The following is a 23,427-nucleotide window of genomic DNA, read 5'->3' as shown; positions in this document are numbered from 1 at the left end:
GCTTTGTGGCTGGATGATTTGTTAATTCTTATAAAGCTATTTATAAAAATAATAAAAACGCTAAAAAAGTATTAAAAAAGTATCAAAATGTTATGAAAATTTAAAATTTTTTGATTACTTTGCACAGTAGTGGGTTTTCCCTCTTTAGATCTTTACATTGTTGTATGGGTGTGAGATTTTTGCCGATGACAATAAGAACGCCAGCTGAAAATCATCAAAGATATAAGTTTTTGAGGCTTTTTCTCCACCTGTTTTATATCTTAATGTTAGATTTTATTGTGGTAACCCACTCCTGGTGAGTGACATTTTTTGAATTTTTGGTTTAATTGTCACTACGATAGGGTTCTTGAGAGACGTTTAAATACCTATGTAAAGTAAATGCGCATGAGTCGAGTCTCTTTCATTTGAAAGGAAACTCTACAATGAGAGAGCATAGGATGAAGTTAAGAAGTGATAGGCTCTGGAGTAATCTAAAGAAATACTTTTTTATAGACCAGGTGGAAGATGCGTGGAACAGTCTCTCGGAAGAGGTGGTGGAGACAGAAACTGTGTCTGAATTCAAAAGGGCCTGGGATAGGCATGTGGGATCTCTCAGAGAGAGAAAGAAATAATGGTTATTGCAGATGGGCAGACTAGATGGGCCATTTGGCCTTTATCTGCCATCATGTTTCTATGTTTCTCAGTTTTTTTCAATTTGTCAGCAGAAAGCTTAGGACCTTTAAGATTAGCTTAAAAAATTGGCAATATCATCACCAGATCCAAAGATATCAGACTAGTATAAAGTGGTATAATTTTCATTAAATCCCATTAAGGTATTTTGTGAAGACATTAATAACATACCAGTTTTATTTGTAATGCCATAAAGGCATCATTACTGCCATCTATTCTTAAGATAGGAAACAAGCAGTTTGCCTGCCCTATTACCTGCAACATATCTATTAGATCCCTGGAGGCAAAACTCATTCATAGCTTACTTACTCAATATTTGATAAGTTAACTTCACCTTCAGGAGACAGTTTAAAGTATCCTACCTAGGAAAAAAGCTTCTTCTATAAAAATGTAATCTCCTCCAGTAATTCCATCAGTTGGCACTGACTATTATTGTATGTTGAAGTTTAGTCGATGCAATTATGGAGCCTCTAAGGGTAAATTTCATATCACCCCACTTGATACCAAAAGGCATATTAAAATGGCACCAAAAGGCTTATTAAAATGGTAGTATTGTAATCTCATATTGCCTCATGGAGATGAGTAACAAATTGAGGATCATTCATTATTAAAATGCTACAAGGGCAGATTAACATCAGGTAACAAGTATTTAAGTATAGTACTAACTGTATTCCAACATGATCTGATATTACAATGTTTTCTAATAAGGCAGAATCAACCTCTGAGACTAATGATTTGAAGAAAAGCATACAGTATAGTTGATCTGAGAGAATGAATGAAAAAGAATGAATCTTACCCAGTGGGGTATAAAAGTTTCTACAGGTCAACAAGTCCCATGTTAACAAGAAATGATTCTGCATCTTCTATAGACACACATGATTTGGCTCATGAAGACACATAAGCAGTTAATATTGTTGATTCTGCAAAAAAATGAAGAAAAAAAAAAGATTTAGCATTGCTAGTAGGGGCATAAATGTTAATAAAGACTAATTCTCTAACACCAGCTTTAACTTTAAGGAGAATTAATCTACCATTGATATCATATCTAGAGTCAAGGACAAAAGAAGCAGACTTACTGATCAAAATAGCAACACCACATTTTCTTCCAACTGCAGAAGCCGCTTAAAAATCACTCACCCATCCACTATTAAGCCAGTTAATTTCTGCAATAGTAGCACTATAGATATGTTTAGTAGAGACGCCCTTCTGGCTCAAACCTAGACTCTTGCCCGCCATGACTCCTAGTGGTTTCGAAAGATGCCTGTGTAGACTCCATCCTTCCTCTCATCGGCACCTCTCTACAAACAGGCATAGTGCCTGTAAACTGGAATTCAGCAGTTATCAGACCGATCTTGAAAAAAACTCACACTCAACCCTAACATGCCTGGTAACTTTAGACCTGTCTCCAACCTACCCAAGATCCTGTAAAAAAAACTGTGTAACATCAATTACACTCATTCATCGACAAATAAGGACCCCCTATCCACCTTCCAATTGGTTTTCAGGAAATTCCACAGTGCTGAAACCGTCCTTTTCAACATTATCGACGACTATTGGAAACTCATGGATAAGAGAAAATATCTCTATGGCTATATTGTGCAGAAGGCGAGTTTTTTCAAATGAAGGAAAGCTCTGGAAGGAGAGGGCATAGGATGAAGTTAAGAGGTGATAGGCTCAGGAGTAATGTAAGAAAATACTTCTTTATAGAAAGGGTAGTAGATGCATGGAATAGTCTCCCGATAGAAGTGGATGGGCAGACTGGATGGACCATTTGGCCTTTATCTGTCATCATGTTTCTATGTAACTCTATCCTTCTAGTGCTGCTGGATCTCAGCACGGCGTTCAACACTATTGGCCATCCTTTCCTCATTGCACAGATCTCTGAAATTGGTATCTGAGACACTGCATTACGATGGTTTACCCCCTTCCTCAATAATAGATCCCAAAGTGTACTGCTCAACGAAGTGCTGTTGAAACCAAAACTGATCAAATACGGTGTTCCATAGCAGGTTCTACTATCCCCCTATTATTCAATCTCTACATTAGACCTGTCCTAGACATAGCCCACAAAATACCAAATATAGATTCATTCTTTCATGGATGACATCCAACTATACCTACCACTAGGAGAAATCTGTGACACCCAGATCACAAAACTCTTAAACTGCCTCTCAGAAATAAAAAAACCTGGATGTCCGTCTACAAATTACAACTACATGCCTCAAAACGAAACTCCTTTGGATCCGCAAAGATCACTGCAACTACACCCATCCCTCGCTACGCTGGAACTCAACTACTATAACTGCAAAAGAACAAGCATGCATCTAGGAATACTCCTTGACTCCCACCTATTGCTGTCTAACCATATCTCTCAGGTGGTAACTTCCTCATTTTACTACCTGCGACAGCTCTGAAAAATAAGGAACTACTTTCCTGAATCTGATTTCACCCAGCTACTCTATGCCTTAGTCCTCTCCTGCGTGGACTACTGCAATGCGCTATTCAACAGTTTCGCATTGAAGAACATACAACGTCTGCAGAATGTACAAAACGCGGCAATCAGACTTCTAAAAAAATCTCCGTGCCCGCAACCCTGTCTCCTAGGCTCTATTATCAGTTCACTGGCTGCCCATAGCCAAACATTGTGTCTTCAAGGGCCTGATGCTAGTGTTCAAATCCTTATATGACATGGCACCAGGCAGCATGATAACCAAGCTTCCTCTGTATGTGCCAAACAGGTCTCTCTGCTCCAAGGATGAAATACATCTCAAAACATCCCCTGGTCGTGCCCTTCAACTGCAAGCCGCCAAATGTCATTCCTACTCCCACTTCATACCAACCCACTGGAATCAACTGTCCCCACAGATTACCGTAGATCCCTTTAAGGACTCCTCAGCTTTAGGAAAGCAATAAAAACGTATCTCCCCTACCCACAAGTGATAGATTACAAAGAAATGTATATTGAGACAAGATCTTCGGTACGTGTCACGTTAGAATAAAATCTTGCATTGAAAAATCTTGCACTGTAACTAGGTCAAATTTAATCTGCAAATTATATATATGCAGTATATATTGGTAATAGATCCCTAGTTTGTGTTGAGTTATGATAAAAACATATTGAAAAACCTTGCACTGTAACTATAGCAAATTGAAACCTGTTAACTGTATATTAAGTATGTTAACTTGTAACCCATTCTGAGCTCTTTGAGGAGTACGGGATAGAAAACAAATTAACCCCACCTCCACTCCCATTTACAAAATCATGTGGTTTTGTAAAAGGAGGGGGGGGGGGTAAATAAATAAATAATAGTAATACCTCTGTATTGTTTTCTATAGACTTGAGGAAAACATTTCTGCCCTTTGAAAACTAGTCCAAAAATACAACAACGAATTAAGTTGGTCCAATAAAAATGGTATAATCTCTGGAGGATTTCTTTCTATTTATTATTTTTGAAAATGTTTGATCAATCAATGCTAATGGGAATATTTGTTTAGCAATATGCATAATTCATATACTTTAACCCCCCCCCCCATACACACACTTTTACAAAACCATAGTATGTTTTTTAGCGCTAGTCACAGGAGTAACAGCTCCAACACTCACAGAATTCCTATGAGTGTTAGAACTGTTACCACCATGGCCGGTGCTAAAAAAAAGCGCTATGGCTTTGTAAAAGGGAGGGGGAGGGGGTTAGTGAATGTTGACAATAATATTTAAAATTAGAATTCAGTTTCAGTTTTCACCTTATGATATGGAAGATGTAGCTCTTATAAAGTGAATTTTGGCTTACCAAGCTGCCCTTTGGGATAAGAGCTTTGGTAAGTTGATTTTCAGTTCTTATTCTTATATTAACTTCAGGAAATTATTAAAAACTCATCTTTTTAAGAAGAATTTTTAGCAACTTAATTTTTTTTTTCTTTTTGAATACTTCTCATTATAGAATTGTTATATCATTGCATATATGCAGTTTTGTTTCTTGTAAACCACACCGAGCTGTGAGGTTGTAGTGGTATATAAGAGTACTGTTATGTTATGTTATGTTAAGATAATGGTATCTAGCAATCTACCAAACCCTTAGAGGGGCATAATTTTTTAAAAAAAGGTCTAAGTCCCCTTTTGGCCTAAGGCCTTAAACGCTGAAAGTAGCAGCAGGGAAAATGTCCATTCTCAAAAAAAAAAGTCAAAAGTGAGGGTTTTTTTTTAGAATGGCCTACCTCTATGGTCGCCCAGACCACCACTACTTCTAACCTTAGAACACATTATCAACCTCAAAATAGCCCAAGTCCCAAACGTCCAAAACAAGACATATTAGGTGAAGGAGGGGCCAGTCCTTCGCCTAAAAGCTGGATTCTGTAACCAGCGTCTATCAAAAACAACACTGGTTACAAAATCCACCCCCCCCCGCCCCCGCAACGATCACTGCAGGAGAGATGCCCAAGGTCTCCTGCTGCGATCGCTATCCATCTGATCATGGCAACTGCGATCAGCTCAACGGCCCCTATTCGGAACTTAAATCTGTTTTGACTTGTTCTATGTCAAAACGTATAAGTTCCGACTGGGCAACTTGCTCATGTTTTTGGTTATACTTGCTGTACGACTAAGTCTGGGTCGTCCCACCTCCCACCAACCTCCCATCCTTTCCCCTCCTCTAAAAACACCTGTTTTCACTCTAGGCATTTAGAAGCAAGGTAAAGGCCTTAACTGGTTTTAGACACATCTAAAACCAGCTTTGATTATCGGTTCTTGGATGATCTGGCTTTTTGATTGTCCAAGTACCGATTTAGGCTACTTTTTGGATGTTTTTTATTATTATTATGAGCCCCTTAGTGCAGTGGTCTCAAACTCAAACCCTTTGCAGGGCCACATTTTGGATTTGTAGGTACTTGGAGGGCCTCAGAAATAAATAGTTAATGTCTTATTAAAGAAATGACAATTTTGCATGAGGTATAACTCTTTATAGTTTATAAATCTTTCCTTTTGGCTATGTCTTAATAATAATATTGTCATTTATAGCTAAAGAGACATATGATCAAGAAACTGTTTTATTTTACTTTTGTGATTATGATAAACATACCGAGGGCCTCAAAATAGTACCTGACGGACCACGTGTTTGAGACCACTGCCTTAGTGATATTTAAAATCTTGCTTACTTTGAATATGTGCATTTGAGATAATTCTAACTGACATTTTCATTAGAAGTTTGACTATAGTCTAGTCTTCTTCTGACTTGCTCTCTTGCTCTTTTCCAGTAGAAATGTGGAACAGGGAACTCGGAATCGGTCTGCTCTTGCACATTACAGTACCATGGGTCGAGTGGACAGATATCGTGTGCCAGATGACCACTACTCCCCAGAGAGAGAGAGGTAAATAGCAAAAGAAAAAAAAAAAGGGAAGAGAGAGATTAACATATCTTCAAGCGGCTTAGTTCATGATTACATTCAATTATTTTTGTATCTTAGTACTAGTATAAAGAATTTAAATAAACAAAATTATAGTATCATCCAGTAGTACTGTTCTATAGATTGATTACTCTATATACTCAAATATAAACTGAGTTTTTGTACCCAAAAAGGCCCAAAAATGGGAGTCTGAGTTTATATTTCGGTCAGCACTGATCCATCCACCTCCCGAACCTGTTGCAGGCCTCTGCCAGACCTGCCGTAAGATCTGGTGATCCAGCGGTGGGTCAGGACAGGAGGAATCTCTTCTGTCTCCTGCCTCTGCTGAATTTAACAACTTTTATCTCCCTCTCCCCCCCCCATGTACCTTTTAAATCCCCAGTGGTCCAGCGGTGGGCCGGGACAGGAGGGATCTCTCCCGCCTCCTTTCCCGGCCGACTCTAAGAACTTTTACCTCCACCCCAACTCCCCCACATACCTATCAAAACCCAGTGGTGAACTGTGGCAGGAGTGACCTTCCTTCACTCCTGCCCAGGCAGAGCCACTAGCTGATTGGTTGCTGCAAGATCTAATCAGCTAGCAGCTCTGCACGGGCAGGAGTGAAGGATGGTCACTCCTGCTGCAGTTCACCACTTGACCACTAGGGATTCAAAAGTTAAGTGAGGAAGGAGGGTGGGAGGTAAAAGTTCTTAGTTGGGAAAGGAGGCATGAGGGATCCCTCCTGTCCCGGCCTACTTCTGGACCACCAGAACTTACGGCAGGCCCAGTGGAAGCCTGCAAGGAATCAGAAGGGAGGTGGGACAAGGTACAGAACCTGGCAGGGCAGGGTGAAGAGAGTGGCCGGGCAAGGGAGGGAGTGAGGGAGGGAGCAGGATGCAGAGCAGGGAAAGAGGGGGAACAGGATGCAGAGCCTGGCAGGGCAGGGATGGAGGGAGGCTGAATGCAAAGCTTGGTAGGGCACTGCACTTGAATATTAACCCCCCTCCCCCGGTTATATTAGAGTCAACCTTTTTTCCTCCTTTTTTTTTGGGGGGGGGGGGAAATGTTACCTCAGTTTATATTCGGGTCGGTTTATATTCAGGTATATACGGTATATTTCAAAACCTTATGATTAAATTTATATGCTGGGCTGTTTAATATCATGCGTTTTAGATGTAACTAATTCATCCTGAACAGCCTGATTTCTAACCAGATAAAACACGGAGGATTATTGCTTATAAAAGTTAAGGGGTAGCTGAAACATGATACAAGCTATCATTGTGACTTGTGATGCCACTAGGGGTTGTCTACATGAAGTGGTGACTATGACCTAACAACAGTAGCATAAATGCATTGGGCTTCTAAGAAGGCACTAGGATAACCTTCACAGAGGAGCAATTTTGTCTGCAAATGCTTCCAAGAAGGCATTGACTCCCCAAAGCCTCAGTTCAGCTTATCATGGATTCCCCTGCTGTGACTACCTGAACTGGCAAGAAGATCCCCATTTCTCTCTCCTTCTCCCCCACCGATCCCGCAAGCCCTCCTCCAAAGATAGCCCCTTCTCCCTGATATAAGCATTGAAACACACAAGCTTATGGTCCTGCTTCAACAGAACAAATTCTTGAAAAGACATTTTTTTATAAATATTCATTATTGTTAGTATTTTTTCTTTTAAATGCTGAATAAAGGCATTGTACGGATTACCCCTCCTGATATGACCACGTTTCAAATTCTTTCTTCAGGGTTGGGGTTCCTCACTTCTGATAAGTCTACAACAAATGGATCCATTTTAAAAAAAATTTTCTTATTTATTTCTATGATGATATTAAACCAGAGAGTCAACATCAAACTTATACAGAGAATTTTGATGAGTAATTCTTACCCTGGTTCTTTTACTATGCCTTGCTTTGTAACTGATTTACTACTTTCTTCTTTTGATTGTTAAATTGATGTCTGAAATCAGTTCCTTCCTTAAATATGAGATGATGACAATGAAGCAAATTACCTAATCTATTGCTGTTGGATTGGATGTCAATTATCTAACAATCTCCTCATTAAGACTCTCCAGAGCTAAAGTATTTAGTCAAAAAATCCATTGTTCCTTTAAATTTAAGAGATATTTAATGTTACCTCCCTCCCACCCTTCTTGTACTGAATCTATAATTCACCATTTAATATCCTGTAAAGTATGCCCCATTTTCTTTCAATGATTTACTATCGGAGTTGTTTCTATGTCCATATTAACTTTTGATTTGTGCTCTGTTAATCTAGTTTTTATTGATCTGTATGTACATCCAACATATAATTTGTCACAAGGACATTGTTTCACATAGATTACATTCTTCTATTAATTGTGATGGCATCTAATTATATGATTAATGCAGGTGGATAAGGGTGTAAGCTTTTGCACATAAATTAATCTATTATCTGCTTTTTTTGCCTTCTGTTGTAATAATAATTCATGATAGGCATATTTAGCTCTTGAATATGCCGATCTTATCACATCCTGTGGATATCCCCATTGTGCAAATCTAATTTTTAATTATTCTTCCAAAGTGAAGCATATTCTTCTTCTTTGGAGAAACTGGCTGATGGGTAGGCTCGCTCTCAGGCTGTAGGATAATAACTATAATAGCATAGAAAACTATTCCTATCTGTCGCTTTACGATACAATGAGGTTCGTAAACCTGTTTGATATTTGTCAATATGAATATCTAAAATATTTGTGCTCTCTTGATCATAAGAAACTGTAAATTTTATACAGGGATCTAATGTTTTGAACCATAGTATAAAATCTTGTAATTCCTGTTTTGTGGATGACCAGATAAATAAAATGTCATTAAGAAAATGCTTCCAAAACTTTACATATTTAAATGCATCAACCTTATAGATTTGTTCTTCTACCATTGCTATATATATAGAGGGGCATAATAAAAAAAGTCTAAGTCCCCTTTTGGCCTAAGGCCCTAAATGCTGAATGTAGAATCAGGGAAAATGGCCATTCTCAAAAAAAAAACGTTGAAAATGAGGTTTTTTTTTGAGAATGGCCTACCTCTACTTTCAACAGTGTAATCGCCCAAGTTCCAAACGCCCAAAACAAGACTTTTTAAGCGAAGGAAGGACCAGTCCTTTGCCTAAAAGCTGGATTCTGTAACTAGCGTCTGTCAAAAACAACACTGGTTACAGAATTTCTCCCCCCCCCCCCGCAACGATCATTGCAGGAGAGATGCCTAATCTCTCCTGCCGCGGTTCGCTGCAGTTCGGAGGGGAATCGTAATCACGGAAGGAGAGATTAGGCATCTCTCCTGCCACGATCATGATCCACCCCCCACCCCTGAACCCCGACAATACAGGCAGGGGGGAGCCAACCCCTCCTGCTAAGCGTGAGCCCCCGAACCCCCCCAAATCCCTTAAATACGGGCAGGAGAGATCCCAGCCCTACTGCCTACGGCGCACCCTCCATGAGTCCCCCCTGAGACTATACTGGCAGGAGGGAGACGAACCCCTCCTGCCAGAAGGTGACCCTCCCACCCCCCTCAAATACAGACAAGAGGAATCCTAGGCCCTCCAGGAGGGCCCGTGACCCCCCCCCCCCGCTTGACCCCCTCGAACTCACGATTGCCCCGTACCCCCAAATGGCCCCCTAACCCTGTGACCCCCTGAGACCCCCCCAACCCCCAACATCTCCCCTCAACTTACTTTACGTTGGCCAGGCAGAAGGATTCTAACCCTGGCCAGCCGGCAGGCCTACCATCCTCTGAATGGTGGGCCCAGGACCTGATTGGGCCAGACGCCTAAGGCCCCACCCATAGGAGGGGCCTTAGGCACCTGGGTCAACCGGAATTGGCCCAGTTACCTTAGGCCCCTCCTATGGGACTTTAGGCACATGGGGCCAACCCAGGCCATGTGTCTAAAGCACCATCCACAGGAGGAGCCTAAAACAACTGATCCAATTCCGGTTGGCCCAGGCGCCTAAGGCCCCTCCTATAGGGGAGGCTTAGGCGCCTGGCCCAATCAGGCCCTAGGCCCTCCATTCTGAGAATGGTGGGCCTGCCGACCAGCTGGGCTTCGGACCCTTCTGGCTGACCAACGTAAAGTAAGTTGAGGGGGATATTGGGGGTGTCGTGGGGTTAGGGGGGTCACAGGGGGTGTGCCATGGGCAGGGGGGCCTTGGATCCCTCCTGCACATATTTGAGGGGGTGTGGGGTTGCGCCTCAGCAGGAGGGGTTGGGCTCTCTCCTGCAGGTATTGTCTCGGGGGGGGGAGTCGCAGGAGGGTGCGCCATGGGCAGGAGGGCCTGGGATACATCCTGCCCGTATTTGAGGGGGGTGGGGGTATGCCTTGGCAGGAAGGATTGGGTTCCCTCATGCCGGTATTGTCTCAGGGGGGGAGTTGCGGAGGGTGCACCGTGAGCAGGAGGGCCTAGGATCCCTCCTGCCCATATTTGAGGTAGGGTGGGGGTGCGCCTTGGCAGGAGGGGTTGGGTTCCCTCCTGCCGGTATTGTCTCGGGGGGGGGGAGTCGCAGGGGGCTGCGCCGTGGGCAGGAGGGCCTGGGATCCCTCCTGCCAATATTTGAGGGGGGTGGGGGGGTATGCCTTGGCGGGAGGGGTTGGGCTCCCTCCTGCTGGTATTGTCAGGGTTCGGGGGGTGGATCGTGATCATGGCAGGGGAGAGGAAGCATTTCTCCTGCCGTGATCGTTGCGGTGGAGGGTGGGCAGGTTGCCGTGGCTGCTGAGCTGATCACAGCAGCCCCGATTAGCTCAGCGGCCCCTATTTGGAACTTATACCTGTTTTGACTTGGTCTAAATCATGACGTATAAGTTCCGACTAGGCAACCTGTTAAAGTTTTTGGTTATACTTGCTGTACAACTAAGTCTAAGTTGGCCCACCTCCCGCCCTTTCCCCTCCTCTAAAAATGCCTCTTTTCGCTCTAGGGATTTAGAGGCAGGGTAAAGGCCTAAGCTGGTTTTAGATACATCTAAAACCAGCTTTAATTATCATTACTTGGACGATCTGTCTTTTTTATTGTCTAAGTATCGATTTAGGCCACTTTTTGAACATTTTTTAAATTTTTTATTATGAGCCCCATAGTCGCAAGAGATGGAGAAAAAGATGCCCCCATTGCTATTCCATAGATTTGTTCAAAAAATTCCCCATTGAACCAAAAACATTTTTTGAATAATACTAGGCGTGGCAATTCCATCAAAATTTACTCTGATAGCCGAGGAAATTTATTTTGTTGTAATATAGTTGTTTCAATTGTTTGCAAAGCTTTTTCTGGTGAAATCATTTGTATAACGCTGTGATATCCACAGTTACTAACCACCAATCTTCTCCTATTTCATCCAAATCATTCAATAAATTCAAAACGTGTAGAGTCTTTAAATATATATTGTTACTTTTATGGTCGCCTGACTTAAAAATATATCTAGACAATTAGATAAGGGTTCCAATAATGAAACAATTGGGTGGCCAGGGAGGTTATATAAAGTTTTCTGAATCTTAGCGAAAAATATATATTTTAGGAGTAAGTGGATGTTTCTCCATCAAAAATTCAGCTGCTTTCTGAGTGTTCATTTTATCTTTTAAAGCTGTCTTTACCAGTTGTTCAGTTTATAATTTGAATTCTTCAGTAGGGTTTAACGGTATTCACCGATAATATCTGCACTCATTTAATTGATTATATGCTTCTTGTATGTAGTTATCTTGTGATTGAATAACTATGGCTCTCCCTGGGAGGAAAGGCACAGGGAAGGCTTCAGAAAAAAATAAAGTCTCCACAAGAGAGGAAGTCATGTAATTTACAATCAGTCAGTGCACTTAAGGAGTGAAAGGAGGTGAAAACTGCTTGAGGGAGCCCGTCAGCATAAGGAGGACCTCAAATGGGAATTAACAGAGGCTCTTGAAGAACTGGAAAGTATGGCTATGGAGCACAAGAGGAGCACCAGCTTTGGAATATAGAAAAGAGAGTGATCTAGAAGTGGCAAATGCAGAGGGCTCAAGCCCTGACTCAAACCAGGGAGATGTCACTACAAGTGAAAAATTATAAAGGCAGCTGGAAAAGCAATCTGAAGAAAAGGAGGTCATATGAGAAGCCTTGCACTTGGCCAGTTGAGAACTAGAGAGAGTTTAGCCAGAGCTACGGACCAGGAATGACTGCCAGGGAACATTAGTGAGAGCCGTTATCAGGTGACTTAAGGACAATCCAGGTCGGCATCAAAGGAATGACTGTAACCCAAAGAGCCACAACTGGGACAGGGTGACCGAATCCTCAGGAACGAAAGTGGTCGGCTCTGGATCCCAGAGTTCTGGAGAACTGTCACATAAGAACATAAGAATTGCCGCTGCTGGGTCATACCAGTGGTCCATCGTGCCCAGCAGTCCGCTCACATGGCGGCCCTTAGTTCAAAGACCAGTGCCCTAACTGAGACTAGCCTTACCTGTGTACGTTCTGGTTCAGCAGGATCTTGTCTAACTTTGTCTTGAATCCCTGGAGGGTGTTTTCCCCTATAACAGCCTCCTGAAGAGCGTTCCAGTTTTCTACTACTCTCTGGGTAAAGAAGAAGTTCCTTACATTTGTACGGAATCTATTCCCTTTTAATTCTAGAGAGTGCCCTCTCGTTCTCTCTACCTTGACCTTGGAGAGGGTGAACAACCTGTCTTTATCTACTAAGTCTAATAATACCCTGAAGGAGCTGCTAAAAGCCTATGAGGGTGCTGCCAGGAAAAAGATAATGGTCATTATAATGAAGTATTCAGAAAGTGGGAAACTCATGGGACATGTGTTAGGCATGCACCCAGAGCCTGAATCAAAACCGAGCCACCAAGAGGTGTCATTCAGGCATGGCATGCAATGACTGTGACTTTGAGGGTGATCTGAGAGGGTCCCCATGGTGGCTGGGGTTCTAGGAGAGCCATACCCTCTATCCGTGGGGAACAGATCCCTAGGAATGGCAGGTGCTCACCCCATTAGGGATGAGATGAGGGGGAGGTTATGTGGCAGAGAGGAATTTTCCTTCTCTGGGACTGCTGTTAAGCCACTGGGCAGCAGAGGGTACCATGTATTTGAGAAGGACTATAGGTCCAGAGTACCCTGCATGGCTTGGCTCAGTACTGAATCAGAGGAGAGGGTCTCGGGGAGGAGTATTTCTGCCCAGGCTTGACTCAGTTAGAGGGAGGTCCAAGGAGAAAGGAGAGGTCTGAGCTAGACACAGCATTTGACTGAGGTAAGCGGAACCTGTTGTATGAATTAAGTGTAAGGCAAACTGTACAGTATTAAAAAGTGTTTTGTTTCTATGCCACTGTGGTGTGGTTTCTGTGTCTTGACCCTCCTAAAAATAAAGGCCAGGCTGCCACTCCAGGTGGTCTGTTATACTCCCTTAATGTACATTTAATATTTTGTATCTTGACTACAATAATTCTATTGTGAAGAAAGCACCATCATTTAATTGAAAAAAAGCACTTATCTATATTTCTAGTATAGTGTTCATTCTTGAAAATGGCACCATTTTCAAGAATGAACCCTATACTAGAAGCTCACAGCACCTGAACCCCTGACGAAGCTTCAACATACTGGTGAAATGGAGGCCCTGTTGGGTTTAAAAAACAGTGCTGGTGTCCAAGCATGATGATTTTCATTGAAGCAGATAAGTGCTTTTTTTCAATTAAATGATAGCACTTTCTTCACAATAGAATTATTTGTAATCAAGATACAAAATATTAAGGGCTCCTTTTGCAAAGGCGTGCTAGCGGTTTAACGCACGTAATACCGGGCGCTAAACCACCGGCCGCACTAGCTAACACCTCCTCTTGAGCAGGCGGTAGTTTTTAGGCCATCGCGGGAGTTAGTGCGTGATGAAAAGTCGTGCACGTTAACCCCGCTAGCGCGGCTTAATAAAAGGAGCCCTAAATGTACATTAAAGGAGTTTTTCAGACTAATGATTAAGATCTGACCTATTACAGTCCAGAATTTTAAAGAGATAAGTTCAGACATTTAAGGTCTCTGAGGTCTTTTCTCCCTTTTTATACTTCATTATATTATATCATATGCAGACACATATATGCTGTTTGTAGTTTAGGTGTTAGCAACCAAAAGAAAACCCAACAGGTTCGCAGTCAAAGTGATGAAACCAAGCACAAAAAAGAGGGGGGAGAATGCGAAAAGATGTACATGAAGCAGGCTTTTATATAGACATAGAATTAGACGTTCACATAAAATGATGTTGGTTGAATCATGGTCACAGGGAAAATTGTGTTAAGAGCATTGACGTTGGCTTCCTGAGTCCCAGAACTTGTCATGTTGTGCTCTTAACACAACTTTCCCTGTGCTCATGACTCAACCGACATCATTTTGTGCCAACATCTGATTCTACATCATCATCCGCTGCCTCGTATTCTGAGTTTCCCGCGGCATTTTTTCATTCTAGCCACAGCTCTACACTGGATGGTTCTCTATCCCCACGGCGATTTATCTGAATTTGATTTTACCTTATTTCATATCCACAGTTGGCTCTTTTTATAAAAAAACATAGATTCTTCCGGACCGCTGAAAAGATGTTTTAATTGAAACATGGACCATGTTAGGTCCCTACTCACTAAGAGCATATGTGGATTATTTGCTGATGTACGCCGTTATACTTTGCTCTAATAACTGAATAAAAGCGACTAAGATGGTTAAAGGACTGGAGGAGTTGCCGTACAGCGAAAGATTAGAGAAACTGGGCCTCTTCTCCCTCGAACAGAGGAGATTGAGAGGAGACATGATCGAAACATTCAAGGTACTGAAGGGAATAGACTTGGTAGATAAGGACAGGTTGTTCACCCTCTCCAAGGTAGGGAAATCAAGAGGGCACTCTCTAAAATTGAAAGGGGATAGATTCTGTACGAACATAAGGAAGTTCTTCACCCAGAGAGTGGTAGAAAACTGGAACGCTCTTCCGGAGGTTGTCATAGGGGAGAACACCCTCCAAGGATTCAAGACAAAGTTAGACAAGTTCCTGCTGAACCGGAACGTACACAGGTAGGGCTAGTCTCAGTTAGGGCGCTGGTCTTTGACCAGAGGGCTGCCGCGTGAGCGGACTGCTGGGCACGATGGACCACTGGTCTGACCCAGCACAGCAATTCTTATGTTCTTATGAACTCCCCTCTCCCTTGTGATATATGCTCGATAAAATATTTTAAATTGGGTTTCCTGAGGTGCTGCCAATTTGATAAAATAATAAAGAGTGTATGAAAAAGACCCAGAAAAGTTTCAGTGGTGTAATCAACCCCAAGTTATGGTTCCATTTATCCTTGAGAGTATGAAAGTCTGTCCATGGCATGGATAACCTAAGGAGTTGATACCAAGTGGATAGAGAATTCAAATACTGGCAATATGATCAAGGATGTGTCCAAAGGACCACAATGCCAGGTCTCTCCATATTGTTGTTGAAGAGTAGAACAATAGTGTCTGACGTGCATGTAAGCTAAAAAATGAATATTGGGAGCTGCTCACTTATCTTTGAAATAGGAAAAGGTCTGAAAATCACAGTATCAGGCAGCACTATGTTATATATGGCTATGCCCCCCTGTTTTGCCCACTCAGAAATATGGGAGCGGCCCAACCCCAGCACAAAGCCAGGATTCCCCACCAACTGCAGAAAGAGAATTCCAAATGTGTTTTGCCTTGCCACTTTTGCCACCATTTCCACGCGATAAGCCGTGGCCGTAGAAATCTGAGTTTAAATGAAAATTTACCACCTTTACCAGATGCTAGGTGGAGTAAATTCATGAAAGGGGGCATTCCAATTTTCCAAACACCTGGGGGGGAGGGTAATATCTACTATTACCAGCTATAACTTCATGAATAAGCCTCATTAGTGCCACTACATTATAAAGCTTACATATACAATGTACCTTTGGGACTGAGATACCTAGAATTGCACATGGTTGTTGGTGTGAAACCACTGCTTGCCCTGGGATCAGTAGCATAGAATGCTGCTACTATTTGGGGTTCTACCAAGTACTTGTGACCTGAATTGGCCACTGTTGGAAACAGGATATTGACTAAATGGATGTTTGGTCTGAACCAATAAGGCTATTCTTATGTTCTTATGATTTTGTTAATTTGACTTACGATGCCAGAAAATTAGTTATTTGAAACAATTTTTTCAGATCTGATTTTTCTTTTCCTATTTATTCAGAATAATACTTTCATATAGCTAATTTTGTTTGAAACTTATAAATGTATATCTTTTTCCTGGATAAAATTCTATCTTCCTCTTTTTGATATTTATGCCATTTTCTTTCCAGAATCCTGTATTCCTGTTATATTTCAATTCCCCAGAATATCAAGTTCTTCTTCTTCTATTAAAGATGTTCTCTTTCTTAGGTGCTATATCAGCTAACACTTTCATAACATTTTCATTCCATTTAATAATAGCTAACATTCTTTCTTGATCCTTAAGTAATCTATCTATTTTTTGCCAAAATTACGTACTATCAATTTTGCCTCCTATTTCTTTAACAACTGTAACATAGTAAATGACAGCAGATAAAAACCTGCACAGTCCATCCAGTCTGCCCAATAGTCACCTGCATTATAAATTCATGATTAGATTGAATTGTCTTTTTTCTTTTATATTTATGGGCTATAGACTATCTTTAGGTTCAAACTACTGGAGCTGCCATTGAAACCCACTCCAGCCTATTCAAACCATCTCATCATTTACGAGATACAGACCATAAATGTCTGCCATCACTGTCCTCATATTGCAAATTATTGGGGTGCCTGTCGAAGCCTTCCCTAGCACATCCTAAACCAAATTGCCATGTATGGGACATAGACCATGCAAGTCTGCCCAGTACCAACCTAAATTCTTCAATTTATACCATGTATTTTCTAATTAGAGATCTTTTTTGAATTCTACCACCTTGGGAGGGCATGCCAGGTATCAACTACCCTCTCCATGAAAAAGAATTTCCTAATATTATTCCTAGGTCTACTACCCCACAACCTCAATTTATGCCCTCTAATTTTATCATTTCCCTCCTCTGGAAAAAAATTTGGTTCTATATGCCTTTCAAGTATTTAAATGTCTGTATCATATCTCCTCCTATCCCTCCTTTCCTCTAGAATATACATATGAATATTCAGGTTTTCCATTCTCTTCTCGTATGTCTTTTGGTGTCTTTCTTTCGTCAACTTATTCTGGCATTCTTGCCAATAGATGGTAAAATGTGACAAGAAATTGTCTGACCAGGTGTTCATTTTTGGTCAATTATCCTCAGGCCGTATTTCCTTTTCATATTACTTATTAAACTTCAAATTGATGACCTTTATTATGGGTATGTTGGAAGGAACACATTTCTAGATCTAAAAATGAGAGAAACTCTTTAGTAGATTTATCTTCTATCTCTTTTTTAAAAATATATTTTTTATTAACGGTATCACAGAACAAGATCAAAACCTGCAGGTGAACAGACAATAACACAAAGAAAGTAATGATCACTAATACAAGCAGTACCCTTGCACATAAGTACAAAAGTTGAACATCTCGAGAATTGTCAAAACAGTTTTAACAGCAAAATAAGGAATTTACCAAAACTTCCTCTCATCAACCTATTTTCTTTAATACCCCAGACACAAGCAGGCTGCCAGACACCTCCTCAAGGGAAAGTCTCCACCTACACAAATCCCTATACAGTCAATCATAAATGCTTCCAAACACACTCCCCCCACACACTCCCCCTCCCCCTGGCAACAGTTAACAGGAAGCTGTTGGGAGGTTTAAATAGGTTATCCAAAGAGTTACATAACTAAGAATAGTAGGGTTGTTGTATGTTTATAAAGGCCACCTCTTGCACCTTAAGGTCCCAACTTCAAAGCGGGTTCTCCAATATAGTAAAATGGTTTTCCGAACCAGGAGAAGAAATAAACTTTCTCTCTGATAAAGATAACACAAAGAAAGTCTTCCAGAAGGGATTGGTCTCCTAATAATAAGGAAAGTTTCAGCAGTCTTCTTGCATTTACAACAGATATCCGTTTCCCATAATCACAAAAATCTCAGTGGATAACAAAAATCTCATGTATGAATACAGGATGTCCGAGGTGGGACTTGGAGAGACCTCCCAGAAAAGAGACCTGGGAGTTCTGATCGACAAGTCGATGAAGCCATCCATGCAATGTGTGGTGGCGGCAAAAAGGGCGATCAGAATGCTAGGAATGATAAAGAAGGGGATCATGAACAGATTGGAAAAGGTTATCATGCCACTGTACCGGGCTATGGTGTGCCCTCACCTAGAGTACTGCGTCCAGCACTGGTTGCCGTACATGAAGAAGGACACGGTACTACTTGAAAGGGTCCAGAGAAGAGTGACTAAGATGGTTAAAGGGCTGGAGGAGTTGCCGTACAGCGAAAGATTAGAGAAACTGGGCCTCTTCTCCCTTGAACAGAGGAGACTGAGAGGGGACATGATCGAAACATTCAAGGTACTGAAGAGAATAGACTTGGTAGATAAGGACAGGTTGTTCACCCTCTCCAAGGTAGGGAGAACAAGAGGGCACTCTCTAAAATTGAAAGGGGATAGATTCTGTACGAACATAAGGAAGTTCTTCACCCAGAGAGTGGTAGAAAACTGGAACGCTCTTCCGGAGGTTGTCATAGGGGAGAACACCCTCCAAGGATTCAAGACAAAGTTAGACAAGTTCCTGCTGAACCGGAACGTACACAGGTAGGTCTAGTCTCAGTTAGGGCGCTGGTCTTTGACCATAGGGCTGCCGCGTGAGCGGACTGCTGGGCACGATGGACCACTGGTCTGACCCAGCAGCAGCAATTCTTATGTTCTTATGAACTCCCCTCTCCCTCGTGATATATGCTCGATAAAAGATTTTAAATTGGGTTTCCTGAGGTGCTGCTAATTTGATAAAATAATAAAGAATGTATGAAAAAGACCCAGAAAAGTTTCAGTGGTGTAATCAACCCCAAGTCATGGTTCCATTTATCCTTGAGAGTATGTAAGTCTGTCCATGGCATGGATAACCTAAGGAGTTGATACCAAGTGGATAGAGAATTCAAATACTGGCAATATGATCAAGGATGTGTCCAAAGGACCACAATGCCAGGTCTCTCCATATTGTTGTTGAAGAGTAGAACAATAGTGTCTGACATGCATGTAAGCTAAAAAATGAATATTGGGAGCTGCTCACTTATCTTTGAAATAGGAAAAGGTCTGAAAATCACAGTATCAGGCAGCAGCACTATGTTACATATGGCTATGCCCCCCTGTTGGGCCCACTTAGAAATATGGGAGCGGCCCAACCCCAGCGCAAAGCCAGGATTCCCCACCAACTGCAGAAAGAGAATTCCAAATGTGTTTTGCCTTGCCACTTTTGCCACCATTTCCACGCGATAAGCCTTGGCCGTAGAAATCTGAGTTTAGATGGTAATTTACCACCTTTACCAGATGCTAGGTGGAGTAAATTCATGAAAGGGGGCATTCCAATTTTCCAAACACCTGGGGGGGAGGGTAATATCTACTATTACCAGCTATAACCTCATTAATAAATCTTATCAGTGCCACTACATTACAAAGATGAAGATCAGCCATGCCTAAACCACCTCCTCATTTGTCAAAAATAAGTTTAATGTAGCTAATTCTCGCTGCTTTATTCCACTAAATAAAGAAACCTAGAATTGAGCACACCGGTGTTCATCCCATTTGAGTATCCAGATAGGCAAGGTTTGGAAGGTATAGGAGTTTTGGTAACATAATCATCTTGACTAAAGCATCTCATCTCATCATTGATAAGGGAAGATCTTTCCAGGCCAGACATAATTGTTTAATTTTCTCAATATGATCCAAAACATTACATTGATACATGATCTTAGAATTAATATGGAGATGAATCCCTAAATATTGCATAGGTTTCCGTAAGGGAGGAATGGGCAGAGATGCATGCCAGGGTTCTGGGGCCATTCCTGCAAGGAGCAAGAGCTCAGATTTCTCGCAATTAACCTGAAGGCCTGAGATACATTCAAAATTCTGAATAATCTGCAAAGCTATTGGAAGGTAAATTGGAGCTTGGTCTAAGAAGAGCAAAATATCATCAGTCAGCTCCCCCAATCCATATTCCTCTCAAGTCTTCACTTTTTCTGATCTTTATAATTAAGGAAGAGAAGCGGGGAAAAGGGGCAACCCTGCCTTGTGCCCCTGCAAAGGTCAAAAGATTCTGTAAGTTTTCCATTCACCAGAAGGCACACCTGAGGATGAGAATAAAAACTAAAGATCCAGTGAATAAAGCTGCCATGAAGCCCATACTCGAACAATACCTAAAACAGATACTGCCAGGTGATGCTATCAAAAGCCTTTTCCATATTGAGGCCGGCAATAGCTGACGTACCTTCCCTGCCTTTGTTTTCGTAAATAGCCACCAAAGCTTTAATGTGATTCATGGAGGCATATCCATGTGGTACGAAATCCACTTGGTCAGGTCGTATCAATGGCAAAAACTTACTTAACCGGGTAGCCATAATGGTCATCAGTAACTTGACGTCCTGGTTCAGAAGAGAAATAGGTAGGAGGTTTGCACCAAAAAATGTATGAGGAGAGACTGAAAGTCCTGAATATGTATACCTTAGACTAGAGAAAGGAGGGACAGGGGATATGATTTAGTTGTTCAAATGCTTGAAAGGTATTAACGTAGAACAAAATATTTTCCAGAGAAAAGAAAATGGTAAAACCAGAGGGCATAATCAAAGAGTTGTGGGGTGGTAGACTTAAGAGTAATGTTAGGAAATTCTTCTTTACAGAGAGAGTGGTTGATGCCTGGAATGTGCTCCCGATGGAGATGGTGAAGAGGAAAACGATAACCAAGTTCAAAAAGGCATGGATCTCTAATCAGAAAATGATAGTATACGAGTATATTGAAGAACTAAGGCCATGGTATATGTTGAAGGGCTACGCATGAATCTCTAATCAGAAAATAATGGTATATACTGAAGAACTAAGACCAGTACTGGGCAGACTCGCACGGTCTGTGTCCCGTATATGGCCATTCAGTTGAGGATGGACTGGGATGGTTTAGATGAGCTGGAGTAAACTTTGACAGACTTCAATAGATGCACAGTACCAGGCAAAGCTCTGGATGTCTGGCCCAGAAATATCTAAGAAAAAGAACAATTTAAATTAAATCATTAAATTATAGAGAGTGTATGTTTGGACAGACTGGATAGACCATTCGGGTCTTTATTTGCCATCATTTACTATGTTACTGCATCTCCTTCTGCTATGGAAGGTCATATCACAGCTCACAAAGTTAGAGTAATGGCAGCCTCAGTTGCTTTTCTCTGTTCCACTCCTGTTGAGGACATCTGTAAGGCTGCCACCTGGTTCTCAATACATACTTTCACATCCCATTACTGTCTGGAGACTCATTCCAGACAGGACAGTCGGTTCGGCCAAGCTGTTCTACAAAATTTATTTACTATGTAAGTGCCAACTTCCCTCCATCCCTTCTGCAGTAGGTAGGGAGAACCATCTGTGAGAATATGCCGCCTTCTTATCCTGGGATAAAACACAGTTACTTACCTGTAACGGGTGTTATCCAGGGACAGCAGGCAGATATTTTCACAACCCTCCCACCATCTCTAGTTGGCTTCTCAGCTTTTCTACTGAACTGATGGTCCCACGAGCTGACATTGGGTGGAAAGGCATCGTGCATGTATGGTATGGGCGATCTCGAGACTTCTGAAGAAGTTAAAGTGACAATGCACTGTCCGTTTTGGGCTCCTTAGATAACATCACCCCGCTGTGAGAATATCTGCATGTTGTCCCTGGATAACACCTGTTACAGGTAAGTAACTGTGCTAAACTGTAATTGACACATACCTGGTTGTGCATACTTCATTACATTGCCCTGATTTTGTGAAAAAGTAGGCACTGTGGTGTTTTTGAGTGTTCAGTTTTACACACACTAATGCTGAGACAATTTTATTAGCATCTATTTGAACACATAAAATGCTGGTTCTACACATTTAAGTCACTTCTAAACTTACTCCCAGTCAGGATATAAAACAGTTTTGCATTCTCTAATATTATAGGAGCGCATTGCTCTAAAAGACTTGTGAGGTGTTTAAAAAATTGCTGCACAAATTTCATGAATTCATCTTGTCATGTGTGTTATACTTGTTCCTTGACCTTCTCATTTCAAATGTCACATCTTTGTGTTGTTCTTGTTGCTGCCATGACTACAGACATTTCCTCACCCTACCTCACTCCAGAGTCAATCAGTCCATTCATCATCACCAAAGGGATGCCAGGTACATATGTCCATGTATATGTGTGAAACTGTGTGAGAAAAGTAAAGATTGTCTCTGCCTCAGAATTACTTTAAAGCAGCACTCCATACTAGCAGAATGATTTATTAGTGAACTCAGGATTCTGTTGTTCTAGCACAGTGTTCCGCAAACTTTTTTGTAGCTCCGGCACACTAACATAGTAAATGGTTTTCTGGGGCACACACACAAAAAAAGAGGACACTGGCCCTGCCCCATTCTGCCCACAACCTCAACCTGTTCCACCCCCAGCCCTACTCTACATGAGCCTCGTCTCATCTTCCCCGAGCTCAGGGCCACGTCTAGAGAGCCTCTGAACATACACAGACTCGATGTGCTGACACTGCATGCATGCACGTGACTTTATTTTTATTTATTTATTTAGATTTCTATCCCATTCTCCCGGGAGCTCAGAACAGGTTACAATTGACATTCACAATAAAATTATAGGACAAAGTTTATAGGCAGTCATAGAGAGATAGGAAGGAAGACATAGGAGAGGAGGGGAGCCGGAGTTAGAAAGGGGAGCCAGGAGAAAGTTTGAGGGGGCTGTTCAATTGAAGAGGTGAGTCTTCAGTGTTTTCTGGAAGGTCGTGAGTCTTGTGATCTTATCTGGGCAGGCAATTGGTTCCAAAGACGGGGGGCAAAGTGGCTGTATGAGCGTCTGCGCGCTGTTTCCATTTTAAAGGATCTTCCTGAAGGGATGCATAGTTGTTTCTAGGCCTCAGAGCAGAGTGGGCAGGCGGGAGTGTAGTGAGGTAGTTTTGAAGTGATGTAGGCAGAGGTGATGTAGTGGAATCTCTTGTAGGCCATCACGAGGACTTTGAAAACATAGCGCTTGTTAACTGGTAACAAGTGTTCAGCATGGAGAGTTGGGGAGATGGAGTCGTGGTAATCCAGGCCATCATGTCGATGTCTGCACATGCTCAGAGGCCCTCCAGACACAGCCCTGAACTCAGGGAAGATTAGACAAGGTTTGTGTGAGGGCGGAGAGGAGGAGATGCACCAGCGCCAGCAGTGACAGACTCGCGCAGATGTCATTTGTTCTTGGAATCCTGGGTGGTA

At 41.9% G+C, this 23,427-nt stretch overlaps 1 protein-coding gene across 2 annotated transcripts in view; it reads left to right on the top strand.

Moving 5' to 3' along the window:
- Positions 1–23,427, top strand: part of RIMS2 (regulating synaptic membrane exocytosis 2) — a 1,127,809-nt gene that overhangs the window by 823,556 nt on the left and 280,826 nt on the right. Inside the window, exons 14-15 of one of the 2 annotated variants that reach the window (XM_033933078.1) lie at positions 5,920–6,033; positions 22,282–22,347. In XM_033933078.1, coding sequence (XP_033788969.1) covers positions 5,920–6,033; positions 22,282–22,347 — 180 coding nt within the window. The remainder of the gene's footprint in view (positions 1–5,919; positions 6,034–22,281; positions 22,348–23,427) is intronic. The other variant, XM_033933083.1, reaches the window with a different exon arrangement.

This window comes from Geotrypetes seraphini, chromosome 2 (assembly GCF_902459505.1).
Source record: "Geotrypetes seraphini chromosome 2, aGeoSer1.1, whole genome shotgun sequence".
NCBI classification, from domain to species: Eukaryota; Metazoa; Chordata; class Amphibia; order Gymnophiona; family Dermophiidae; genus Geotrypetes; species Geotrypetes seraphini.
The sequence above is the reverse complement of the archived record's forward strand: the minus strand, read 5'-3'. Positions and strand labels throughout refer to the sequence as shown.